This window comes from Thalia democratica, chromosome 6 (assembly GCF_965202585.1).
Source record: "Thalia democratica chromosome 6, ktThaDemo2.hap1.1, whole genome shotgun sequence".
Taxonomy (NCBI): domain Eukaryota; kingdom Metazoa; phylum Chordata; class Thaliacea; order Salpida; family Salpidae; genus Thalia; species Thalia democratica.
In genome coordinates, this window is record NC_139170.1 from 22,407,175 (window position 1) to 22,420,957 (window position 13,783).

Here is a 13,783-nt window from a genome sequence, read left to right on the forward strand (position 1 = left end):
GGCCGGATTCTAATTTGAAAAAAAAGTCCGGGTCCGGTACATCACTACTAATAACTAAGCAGATATGTTTATTTGTATAACACGTCCAAGGGTAACTAAATCTCGCTTGGTAATCTTTTTTAAAACCTTTACCTAAAGTTGACATTGTAAAAACGAAATAAGTAGTAAAAAAAAATGAAATATAATAATAAATTAGTTACAGTTAAATTAAGTATAACTTCGAGCTCTTTGTTTCTTTTAATCAACTACTTTTCCAGACGATTATTACACGCAACATATTTACTTTTTATTCATTACAGTAACGCAAGCTTGTAGTCTATTGACTTTAATATCGGTGGTTTTTGCAACGCTAAATTACTGTGTATGTCATATATAAGTTTTTTCATCATTAAAAATTTAAACCTATATAATAGGTTTTACAATACAAACTTTTTTTTATTATAAGTTTTTAAGTTATATAGATTAATGAAATAACTTATATTTAATGATCTTTAAATAATCTTTTAGTAAATAATCTAAAATAAAGTTTTTGTGTTTTTGGAAACCTGTAAAACAATAACTTTTAAAAGATACCAACAAAATTATTAAAGAAGCTTCTACTATTGATTGTGAGAAATGGTTTTTAAAATTTGAAAACTTAAATTTTTTAGAAAAATGTAAATTTATTTTGCTTTATATGCATCATATTTTAAAAGAAAAAAACAAAGTAATAAGATTTAGACACTTAACTTTTATAGTTAAGTTTATTATACAATATTTATTATTTAATCTAAGAAATAATTTACCATCGGCTTAAAAAAAAGTTCTAGTTAATGACAGGTTCTAAATACTAATAAAACGTCTACCTTTACTTTTGACTTTGTATTAAACAGTATACACTTTTGTTTTAAAAACTTAAAATTTAATGATGATACTTTTAAACGAAACCATACTAATTACGATTACTAAATTTTATTAACTTTAATTTTTAAGTTTCATATATACTGATATTAATATTCTTAAAAAATTGTATTATTTATAAATTCGCCCTAAATTTTAATGCAACTAGCTAATCTAGTCCCTAAACTTAAAAAATACATATTAACCATATATAATCTCTACAAAGAAAAATTACAGAATAGTCTTTAACCGCTGCAATACTTATTACATTGACGACTATCAAAACTTAATATTTAATCTTTAGAATACAGAAGACTTATACTTTTGCTAATGATTTTTAAAACTAGTTAACTCCAGTTAATTTATTTTTGAACCTTATAAAATAACTATTTACCACGAAAATAAATCGAAAAATGCATGCAGACATAATTATCTTTCAGTTTAAATGTGGAATTAGCTTTCAAACAAAACTAATCTTTGCAAAAAAATTGAACAACTTTGATTTAAGTTTAATTGATTAAGATACTTCATATCGGTAATTTAACAAGTTTTAAACTTATAAACCATTGATTTGATATTTAGGATTTTGTTCATTTTATAGTTTGATTTTATCAGCAGCGCCTTTCCTCTGTAAATAATAAATCATTTTTTTATATTTTTGATAGATATTTATTTGACATGTATTCTTAATGTGCTTTGGACTTTAGATTTTAAATTTAGTGTTTAGTCAATGCACTTAAATTTTAGATATTTTTTTTAATTGTCTGTATTTCAACTTCAATAATTTTATTTTAATTGTATTGATTATGCTTTGGCAAAGCGACAAAAATAATTTATAAAAAAAACAATGAAGTACCAAACGGGTTCACACATGTACAGAACCTAACTCAAAAGTCAGGTTGTGTTTATCTGGTTGATTTTTGAACAAGAAGAAAGTTTATTCATGAGTTTTTGTAGTTTGCTTCAATTCTGACATTCTAGTATGTTCTAAATGAACTTTTTAAAAGTAACCCTTAACCTTATTTTAATGCAAAAGTGCGTGATTCAGACTATTTTGCTGATTGCTGCACTAAAATAATTGAAATAATTTACCAAATTGTTTCAATATGTGTTGCTGAACTTTGCAGAGAAGATTTTTTTGTTGAAAATAAACTAGAAGTTAATTCTAAAATAAAAGATTGTTCAGCTATGTTTGGTTTTATTGGAACTCACTGATCGGTGAAAAGTTTATGTTAAAATTGCTTATTAAGTTAAAATCAAGTTGTTAAAAACCTTCTCCTTCAAATCATAAATGAGTTAAGTTGTATTATACTAAAGTGCTGTTTTCTTTTGGTGAAATTCTATAAAAAATTGATAAAACTGTAGTTTTTGATTTTAAGGTATATAAATTTTCGTCTCTTTGTTATGAGTAATTAAGTGGCCAGACTTTGATGCCTGGGTCTAGCGTATGATAACAATTTTCCAAAAGCAATAAATATCAAAAAATAAACTTTAACAAAAACTATCTGAACATTAAGTTTTTTTCACCAAAATAAAGTAAATTTCATTAAAAAACATTTTTGTTGCGATTAGTTTGTTTTTAAAACAAATTCTTATTTTGAAACAATAATAAATAAACATACTAATACAGATCGGGTTAATAACTGTCGGGTTAGATCGGGTTAGAAACGATCGGATTAGAAATAATTGTCGGGTTAGATATGATCGGGTTAGAAATAATAGGGTTAAGTTAGGTTAGAAATGATCTTGTCTGAAATGATCAGGTTTGAAGTGGTCGGGCTAGAAGTAATCGAATTAGAAGTGATCGGGTTAGAAGTGGTCGAGTTAGAAGTGATCGGGTCAGAAATGATCGGGTTAGAAATGATCGGGTTAGAAGTTATCGGTTAGAAGTAATTGGGTCAGAAATGATCGGGTCAGAAATGATCGGATCAGAAATGATCGGGTTAGAAGTGATTGGGTTTGAAATGATCGGGTTAAAAATTATAGCGAGTTAAAAATGGTAGTAAACCGTTTTGTTTTTTATTAGGTTATTAATTTTTTTTATGAATTAACATAAGGTTTTTGTAAGCAGTTGTCAGTATTTTTCAATTAAAAGCTTTTAATTTTTGTACTTAAAAAAATACATTTTTTGCAGAGGAGTTTGTATATTTATCAGTGAAAGGGGAGTATCATAAAGCAATTTTATCAGTGTTGCTGTTATTGAAGATATTTTTAAAATAAGAACAGGTGAGCTAGCAATCTAAAAATGAAATAATAGACATGTTTGTAGCAGTTTAAAAAAAAAATCTTAAAAGCTAAGTTTTTATGATAGTTTTTAAAAGCCGTATCTATTCAAATATTTTCAAATAAAAGTTTTGTTGGTAAAGCTAAGATTTATAAGTAGTCTTATAGATTATATCATTTCATCAGGTTTTAAGCTCAACTGGGTGCACACACACAAATGTTAAGAAAAATGTCAGTCTAAATTGTGAATGTCACTTTTAAATGGAAAATTTTGTGTTCAAACCCTAATTAACGGCTACAGTACTATTGTTATTTATTAAATGGGTTTGGTTACTACTCATGGGTAGGGTAATATCCGACCTACCTGCTTCTCGCATTTCAGTCGTGTGTTTGAAGTTGGATGTAATAACTAATTAACTTAGTATTAGCTTACCTTGATCTGAATTTCCCTGACTTTTCTCAGGCGATACAAAAAATTTAACCAACCTAACAAACATTTTCAAATTTCTATAGATAAGGTTTACCATTCGCTTTAAAATAGAAAATTCAGTCTCAAATGTAGTAAATTTCATGCTCTTAATATTAATAAATATCATATTTGACCTCAACTAAAAACATTATTTTTTTTTTTATTTTTCATTGCTGAAGGTTTATATTGAACCAGAAATCAAAATAGATATATAACCACTCTTATAAAATCATAGATGATTCATATTTGCCCTCAATTTGAATACAGCATGCCATTCTAGTCTCTATTACTGAAAAATAATATTAATTATCGTGAATCAATAAAAAAATCGAATAGACTTTAACCGATCCAATATTTCTTATACGTCTTACCTGATGAATACTGTTCAAGTATGAAAATGTATATAATTCTTATAAAAAAAATTATGTTTAGTAAAGTTTATAGTAAAAAATAATTTGAAAGTATTTTAAATTGAGTGTATTACTGTTTTGTTACATTAAATAAAAAAGATCTCATAAAAAACTTAAGCTTATACAATTTCTTTATAACTAACCATGACTTAAAGGTGAATTCTATGATAAAAGATTGTTCAAACAAAAATTGATTTTTATAATGTTACCTTATACAAAAATTAAATTTGTTTTTAAAACTACAGAAAATTAGAAAGAAGTTTATTTTGTTTACCAGTTACGACTTTTTGAGAGAGTTCTCTAATAAAAAAAATGAAATTATTATTAGTAGTCTACAGAATCCAAGATCCGGTTGTGTCTGTTTTTTTGCTTGATTCTGGATGCTAATTAAAAAAAAAAGGTCTTTATCGTAAATTTATAAAAAGATTAGGATCTTTGCTGAGATTTGGCTGGATCCAGTTTATTAGAAAGACTTAGCTTTCCGCGATTAGGCTCTTTCCGTTTTATACTTAAATTAATGTTTTTTTGCTTAAATTTTTTTTTATAGAAATATTTACTGCCTTTTAAATTTCTAACAAATAGATTAAGATTGTTGTTTTCAACAGTATAAGTGCAATTTATTTATAAGCATTTATTTTGGAGAAGAATGCGTATATGAAATGAAGTTTCAAATATTTGTGTAAATAAAAAAAGAACGTATAGTATTATAAATATTATCAAAATTAAGAACAGTGAAGTTTTGTAAAAGTATAAAAATTAAAATCAAGTTCATAATTTTAAAACTTAGTTTTAGCTGAAATTTTGACTTTGAAAATACTAAAAAAAGAATTCCAATACTACGTGAAATAAAATAAATTAGATTTTAATTATATTGTTACAGCTGAAGAATGTAAACTTGTTAGTTACATTATTGACCTGCTTAAACCATTTTTTTTCATATAGCTTGAACTTTTTAAAAGCAGCAGTGTGGTAGAAACAACGCATTGCTGTTAAGAGTATATAGGCATGCAGGATTACTGATTTTTTAATTTTAAAGGATACCAGGTCAAAGTGGTTTATAACTTTAGCAACCTTAGCAAAAAGTACAGAAGATGCTTCCGAAAAAATGTTGTGTACGACAAATAACATATCACACTTAAATTTTCATGATAACAGCTGTTTATCCACTGTACTAACTTCACTTTTTCCCTCCAAATTTCAAAGAGGAGGTTGAAAGGCTGTTGAAATTAGAAGTAAAATAGCATTGTGTCTTGAGACAAATCAAAGTAAACACTTTCCTTCTAGTACCGCCTAATAATCCTATAACTGAACTATCTATAAACGATGTTCCCAATTTTTTGTTTTACTCCACGTTTGAAACATAAACAAGTACAGCAACTCACGAAAGCGAGCAACCAGATTCAGTTGATCAAGAGATTGAGACAGAAATTAAGATTTTTTTTGGCTGAAGAATTTACTTTTATTAATATAAGAAGGTGAAATCTTTTCTTGGTGGAAGTCGAAAATATACCCGCATCTCGCCAGGTTTGTTAAGAGGTATATTTCGGTATATCCATATTCTGAATAACTATTTCTTGAGGCCTTGTACAAGCAAAACCGATTGATTTTAAAGACCGGCTAAAAACTTTAATTTTTTCATCACATCTTTAAAAAGCTAGAACAGATTTCTTTTTAGCTTAATAGCGTGGATATGAGTAAATGTTATTTACTAAATCACTTATTTTTATATAGTTAGTAAAGTTAATTTTTATACTTTTCTTTTAACTTTTGTATATATAAACATTTTGAACGACAAATAATACAATCAAAATATCCTAGCACGTCCTAGCACGTAGAACCTTTCGGTTATAGAGTCGTACACCATGGATACTTTTTAATATCTTGTCCAGAACATTAAAAAAGCATATGAAAGTTTAATTTAAGCTTATAACAAAAAATAATTAAAGCCCGTTTATTTTTAAGCATTGTAACATTTAATTTCTTTTACATCGTACAAAGTTCAACCGTATAAATAGCTCTAAATCATATATTAAATCTAAACTGAGGTTTGGTATATATACATTTTTTTGTTTTGTATGTTAGACGTTTAATTCTTTATTTCTACTGTTCAAAAAAAAACATTGTGTTTCGTGTTTAACAAAATGCCTTATTAAACATTCTTTACTAAACTAGTTGTATAGTAATAACTATTTTGTTCTCTACTAATATTACATAAAGCTTAAAATAATTAGGATTCTAATTAGTGAATCCGGTAGATCACTAACTGTTATTGCACTAAATACCAAAACTTAGGTATTTTTTAAATAAACTTTTTCAGTAAACACAAAATGATCATATTTATACATTTTGTAATGGTATGCTTAATAATATATAAATGTTAAATGAAACAATGTTTAGTTTAATCAGCTTACTCATAGTTTAAGTTCCTGAGAATACTAATTTTAAGAGAAAGATAACAACCCAAAATAGGACAATTTTAGAATATTAACAAACAATAATTTTATGCAGATCGTTTTAATAGGTCAAGTTTTAAAGTTCAATTTCTTCTGTGTTAAGAACTAGAAATGAATTAAGTATTAATTATAGACAACAAGAAACAAGTTTAATGACTTAAACGTTTAGCACCTAAGGGTAAAAATGCATTATAATTAACAACAAAAGGTTTATATTTAGATAAAACAAACAGAGTTATAGCACTATAGCGTCAAGTTTTCAATGTCAACTTCCTAAACTAAACAATAAAAACTTTAATGTAAACATAAAAGTCTGGACCAGCTGTTCTTAACCTTTTTTATATGTTTTACCCCTTTTTAAAAATTTAGCTCTAGAACAGGGGTCGGCAAAATGCGGCCCTCAAAGTCAAAACCTGCAGCCCGCGAGCTTTTCAGTCAGAAATATATTTTTTAAAACAATAAAAAATTAAAGTTTTGTAATAAAAACTTACAGTTAGGCTCTTAATTTAATACATACTCCTTATAAGTGCTCTAATATTGCTCAATTTATCATATATTTGATTTTGAATAATATTTTTATACTAGTTACTAGAACTTGTTTTAAATTAATGCGGCCCTCGAAGGTTTTTTTCTAAATAGTGGGCCAGCAAGCAATTTTTTTTTCAGGAAAATTGGCCCGCGAGTTACAGGGCTGCCGACCTCTGCTCTAGAACAATGTTTGACAAATTGAGTTATATCGTCCCCGTGGGAACGATTTCAGCTATCAGGGGGCGATGACTAGGTAATGAAACGAAAAAAAATAAAATTAGTAAAGGAAAATTATCTAAAAAGAGGGCGACTATTTTCAAAAATTTCTACCATGTAGTTGAATATGAAAATGAATTGCCCAGAAGGTCATACGTAAAATAAAAATTAACCTCGTAAAAATGACAGCTCCTGAAAACTTATCCATATTAATAGCTTATCTTAAAACTTTATCTTAATATTTATCTATACTTTAACCTAAAACGTTTTATAATTTAAAGTTGGTAATGATAGTAAGAGTTTATTACAACAATTGAAAACAGGAAATAAAAATATTACTATGCCATTAAACAGCTATAAGTTTTTACACAGCATTAGCACATTATAGTTTTATAACTAAATTGCAGTCTTTTTAGCATTACCATCAAATACACTTCTTATATTTCAGCTACTATGAAATTAAGTTTTTTTTAGATTAGCAGTATTCTTATAAAAGAAATTCGTTTAATACTTTTTGAAGAAAATATGTACAGATTTAACTAATAAGGCTTACCGCGTTTTTTCTCGATAACTATTATCATTTCTATCGTCTTTAAATAAAATTTTTACCTAAATAACGAAAATCAATCTTAAGTTTTGATTTTAGTACTTACATTTCATTAATTAAAAACTTTGTTTTAATCAAATCTTCATATCTACTCTGCATTTTTAATTAATTTTATTGAAATGTTACTAAAAGAAAAACTTTACAATTTTTATTGTGAAGATAACATATATTTATTGCTCAATTTTTTACCAATTTATAACAATAGTAAAGAAAAATATTAACTATAAACAATTACATTTTGCAAAAACAACTAGCGAAAGTAAAAATGTATTTCTAACTAACATATATACTACAACATACTAGAAATTTTTTCTTAATTTTAGTCTATACCTTGTTTCTTATTTAACATTTAAATTGTACTTTCAAGTTTTTATTTAAACTTTTAGAATGACTAAAAACTTAGTAGAATCTAACAAACATAATTAGTTAACTATTTTAAAATAAATACAACAGCTTGATATTTTTGCTTAAAATGATAAAAGTCATTGCTTATAAACTTGTTCAATAATTTAAGCAAATTTATATATACAAACTTACATTTAAATTCTTTTAATCTAAGCAAGTTTATAGTTTTTGTACTTTAGCAGAATAATTTTCAGCAAAATTGTAAGAACAGAGTAAGACTTTCATGATCAAAAACATAAACATAAACGTACAAAATTTTTGTTGTAAATTAAATTTATTTTAAAACTAACACAAATTTCCTAAGGAAGCAGTGATCTTTTAAAATCATGCAGATCATTTAAACTTAAAAAAAATGTTTTTCGATAAAATTATGATTTCCAATTATAATCATAAATTATATATAAAAATAAAAACTTAAAATTCTACACACGTTCTACCATAATCTCCTGAAGTTTTATAAAAAATTGAGCTCCTTCATTTTTAGTAAACAGTTTATAAATTTGTTGGTTTTCATCTGCTATTACATGAACAAGTTTAAAAATTTCAGAAGCTTTACTTGGAGTTTCTTTAAAAACTGTCAAAAGCAAACTACAAAGCATGGGAATACAAAGTTTTCTCAATAGATCAAGTTGATGACTGCGGAAGTCAGTATCCTCATTTTCTTCTACTTTTATATCGTCAACTAACCATCCACCAGGAAACAATAAAACTGCAAAAATTTTCTCTGAAACTATTTTACAGCTACCTTCTAAACGTCTATTCCATTCCAATTGCATTTCCTTTGTATTACTGTCATTAATTTCACTTGCATATAATGTTTTAAGAGAAACTTTACCTGGCAAATGGTTTACATTTGTTGATCTTGCAGAATTAGATTTTGTTTTTTTTGAATGTAAATGTTCAAACCAATTACTAAAAGCAACATGTGCTTCAATGTAACTATGAATGCACAACCTTTCCTTAATTGAGTTACCAATTATGTACGGCAGAGGCTGAGACTTTGAACCTGAATTATATTCCCATTGAGTGTAGATAGTATCTACTGAGTCTGAAGGCAGCTTATTGTAAGCTTGTAAAGCTGCTTTAAACTTCCCAGCTGCAATAAAGTTCCTCATTATAGTATTACATTGATATATAGCTTCATGTCTTTGAGTTGGATCTATAATTAACCATTCAATACTTTGTATTAGTTTCAAATCTAAACTAGTTGTGCTTTGCTTCAGAAAAACTTCTAAATTGTCTTCTTTATTAGAATTCACAGGAAAATCATAATCATTTGAATTCAACTGCTTAATTTTCTTAACTACTTTAGTAGTGATATCTTGAATTTGAAGACCAGCTTCTTCGCCTAAACAAAAATATTCTTTTCTTAAATGAAAATCTTCTATTGGCACTAGAAGTTTAACATAAGCATCCACTTGTAAATTTTTTGGTAATAAAGAACAGTATTCTGCTACGAGGCAGCTGGTTTTGAAATCTGAAGAAAGAAAAGAAACATATTTGTAAAGAATATCATTAAACTTTTCAGTTTCAACATCTTCACCAATATCTTTTAAAAACATAATAAGATGTGTTGCAAATCGAAGTAGTTGAGGATCAAAGTTAGTGTTTTGTATCCAAGACAAAATTTCATCAACAAGTTTACCAACAGAATTAAGTATTATACATTCATGAGAAACACTAAAAGGAAGTTTAGACTGCAACCTAATTTCCACATTGCTTGTTGCTGATATAGCTTGAAAAATATTTTCTTGACTGTTTAAGTCTAATTTTTGATTCCAAAACTTTTCTGGTAGATCAAATACAGACTTTGCATTTAAGTCTAATTGCTTTTGAATGGGTTTTCTAATAGTATGAGTTTCCTTTAACTTTTTTTCTACCATTATATCTAGCAAAGCCTTATAATTAGCCCAAACAACATCTTCCCAATTTTTACAGTTTTCTAGCATAGCAGATTGATTGCCACTTAAAGCACCAAAAACTGCTCTTTCTTTCAAAGAATAGTTGGAGTTTTCAGAAATATCCCAACAAGTAGATTTCCAAAACTGACGGGTTGGATTTCCATTTGTGAGGCTAAAGTTTTTAGATGTACAAACAAAATTAGGATCATGATACAACCTAAAGCCTTCTAAAGCAGCTGCTCTCCAAGCTTGGCCATGTTTGATACATATTTCTTGAGCTTCAACTATACGACCAGCTCTAATGTGTTCATAAATTACATTTAAAAGTTCATTTTCATCATTTTGATCCAAATCATTTAAGGAGCACTGTTGTCTTGTTGGTGCATCAGGATCCATTTCTGTTATAGATTTGCTACTTACAGTTTTACTTCTTTCTTTAAACTTTTTAAGTTTATGAAGACTGTTTTCCCACATTACCCCACTAAGATGCTGATCAAGATTTTCATACTTATTTTCTAAATCTTCAGATGCATTCTTTTCTAGCCAATCAACTACTATTTGGGCTTGACGCAATTTATAATCATTTTTCATATAGTCATTAATAAGCTCTACCTCACTTTTAAAAACATTGTCAAACTCATTAGTATCCATTTGACTTTCGTTATTAAAATTAAAAATTCTGTCATGATATATTGACAAGACTAGGCGCCATGTTCTTTTTTCAAACTTTAATAGTTTAAGTAAATGCAAAGCATTTTGTTTTCCTGGTCCATCTGGCATTTCAGAGAGCATGCTTCTGATATACACTTCAGTGTTTTCACAAACTTCTTCATACAATCCCAAAATTTTTATACAATCATTTACATCTGAACTTTTTAAAACTTTTTTAAAGTCAGCAAAAAGAGACATGTAGGCAGCTCGAATAGGCTCAGTATCTGACGATTCTTCAAATGCACTAGCATAACTGCTTTTAATGCAGCTATTATTTTTATAAAAATCATCATTTAACCCATTTAGTGATAGTGTATTTGTTTTGGATTGTAATTTCATTTCATTAAATTCAAAAGATGTAAACGGATAACTGTCAGTAGCTTTGTCTAATGACTTTTCATAAGTAGTTATTGAGTTCAAGATTTCAAACGCTTTTGCAGATCTTGATTGAACACTGTCATTCACCAATAGACTTGTTTTATTCATGCTTTATACTATAGCTTTTTAAAATTTATCACAGTTAGTTGGTTAGGTATTACTATGTAAAATTTTTTTTTTTTTTTACAAATATTCTTAATAATAGATTGAATACTTATTTATTACAAACTAAAGAAATAAAACTACTATCAATGATATACAACTTATTTTAAATTAAAAAACAATTCAGATTTCTTTCATTAGTTTTAAAACAATTATTTTTTCAAGTTTATAAGACAAAAACTGTCGCATGTTATCATACAAATATCAAGTATGTGGTTCCCACTAAAGTTTCAGAAAAAAAAAGGAAAATCTAAGAAAAATAACAAAATTTCTAGAAAAACTATTAAAAAAAATTTCTACCAGATGTTTAGAGAAAAACTAAATTAAGAGCAACTAAACTATCCTGAGCAACCTTAAACTGTCCTGAGTCATCTTGATATTTTTCAAATCTGTAAAAAAAATAGTTTATTTAAGTCAATAAAAATTAACTTCTTCAAATAATTGGTTAAAAAATAACAAAATATTGAAACCTAAATTCACTCAAAAACTAGAAAATTTATGTCCTGAGATAAAAAAAAACCAGAACTGTCAAGATTTTCATAAAAAAAAACCAAACTATGTCAGCCTGAGTTTAATAACTAAATTCAAAATATTGTAATATTTAAAAAAAACTTCAAAACATCTTGAGTATCCGATGTGTGTGGCAACCCTGCTATATGCTATGAACAGTAGCAAAATAAGTGTAGGAACAGCATTTTAGTAGATCAATAAAATAATTAAAATATTATGGACTATTTCGATAGTTTTTTAAGTATTTATTTCCTAATACTTAAAAATATGAATACTTTTTTTCAGCTACTAATTTAAAAATGTTAATAACTAAAATCACAAATAAGAAATTATACAGTATCCTTCTTTTACTACACTACGACATTTTTCTGTGTTATAACGGATTAACACACTTTAATGAGCCCTGTAAAAAAATAAATAATGTACGGAAAAAATAGAACCTAAAGTAGGTATATACATGTGTCAATTAAAAATAATTGCTATTGATTTTATTTTTTTACAGAGCTCCGTTGAAGTGTGTTAATCTGTTAACACACAGAAACATGTGTTAGTGTAATAAAAGAAGAATACTGTATAATTTGTTATTATTATACATTCCAGTGAACTTGTTTCGCTAGGATCTTTTGTTAACAAACGATTAAATTTATATTTAAATAGTTAACTAAAATGTAGTTTTATAGTTAGAAAATATTGTTTTAGTTAAAAAATCTTAAATAGTAGTGGATAAAACATAGTCTAAGTTTTCTAACAAACATTTACTTCACTTTTTCTTTACCTCAATTAAAATAAATGACAAAGAGCATGCTTTTTTATCAAAACAAAACCATTATTTAATTAATATTCTATGATAAGGTACTATTCACTGAGTATAAAAATTACTACTTTTTACATTTTCACAACTTTATCTTTTGTTCTTTTTTTTCACATAAAATAAAAACTAAGAAAAACATTAATAAAATATTGTGTAATATCCCTTTCAATTCGTTTTAGTTCAAAAATTCAACTTTACTTTCAAGTTAAAATTCTAAAGCTAGCATCAATATACAAAACACTAAATTAACGAAAAAAAACTTTATCTGATATATTCTAAAAATAATTTCCAGCACTAGCAAAAAATAAAATCCAGGGAAGTGCTTATAAAACGAAACATTTAGTGCATCTGTTAATTTTTTTAAAATAAGTAAAAAAAAAGTGAAATAAGTAAAAAATTGGTAAAAAAATACTTAGTTATTTTTAAGATAGAGTTTTTTGTTTTTAATCGAAATTTTACTGCGTAACATGTCAAAATTGTTTGAAACCTCAGTTTTTTTCAGATAATCTTTAAAAATTTCCCAAATTTTAGGTTTATTAGCATAAATTGTCAAATTACAGGTTTTGTCATGATTTCAAGTTTTGTGGCCACACTGTTTAAAGCATATAATAAAAACTATATGCTATGAACCAGTGGCCTCGCATGGTATTTTTGTAAAGGGATGTTGTAGGTTGACATTATCAAGTTAAAAATTACCCTAGTTTAAAACATTTAGATAAAAACCATAGAGGTAATATAAATATTTAAGCAAACTTGTAATACTTAAAAATACTAGTTAAAATATATATACCTTAATTAGAGTATAAAAAATAAATATATTTAAAACTTTTTAGAAAAAAAACTTTAAAATGCTAGTTAAAATACATCTCAAACCAATTATCAAAAAATATATATACTTAAAAATTATACTTAACACCTTTATATATCATTACTATTCTTTTACAACTATAGCAACTTTTTCTTAATTTAAAATCAATTTCTGTATTTGCACAACTATAAAAACACTAATTAAAAATCAACTTTTAACTAATAAATAATCAAAAACATTTAAAAAATATTTGAAAAAAGTTATTTAAAAAATTATAGTTAGGTTATTAAAATATAATAATAATAACAAAAA

At 26.2% G+C, this 13,783-nt stretch overlaps 1 protein-coding gene across 1 annotated transcript; it reads right to left on the reverse strand.

The window, feature by feature from the left end:
* Positions 1-8,456: 8,456 nt before the first annotated feature.
* Positions 8,457-11,290, reverse strand: LOC145837881 (nuclear pore complex protein Nup107-like). Its single transcript, XM_082945364.1, has one exon. It carries the CDS (start codon positions 11,286-11,288, stop codon positions 8,613-8,615), a length of 2,676 nt encoding a protein of 891 aa, XP_082801490.1. The 5' UTR covers positions 11,289-11,290; the 3' UTR covers positions 8,457-8,612.
* Positions 11,291-13,783: the final 2,493 nt, after the last annotated feature.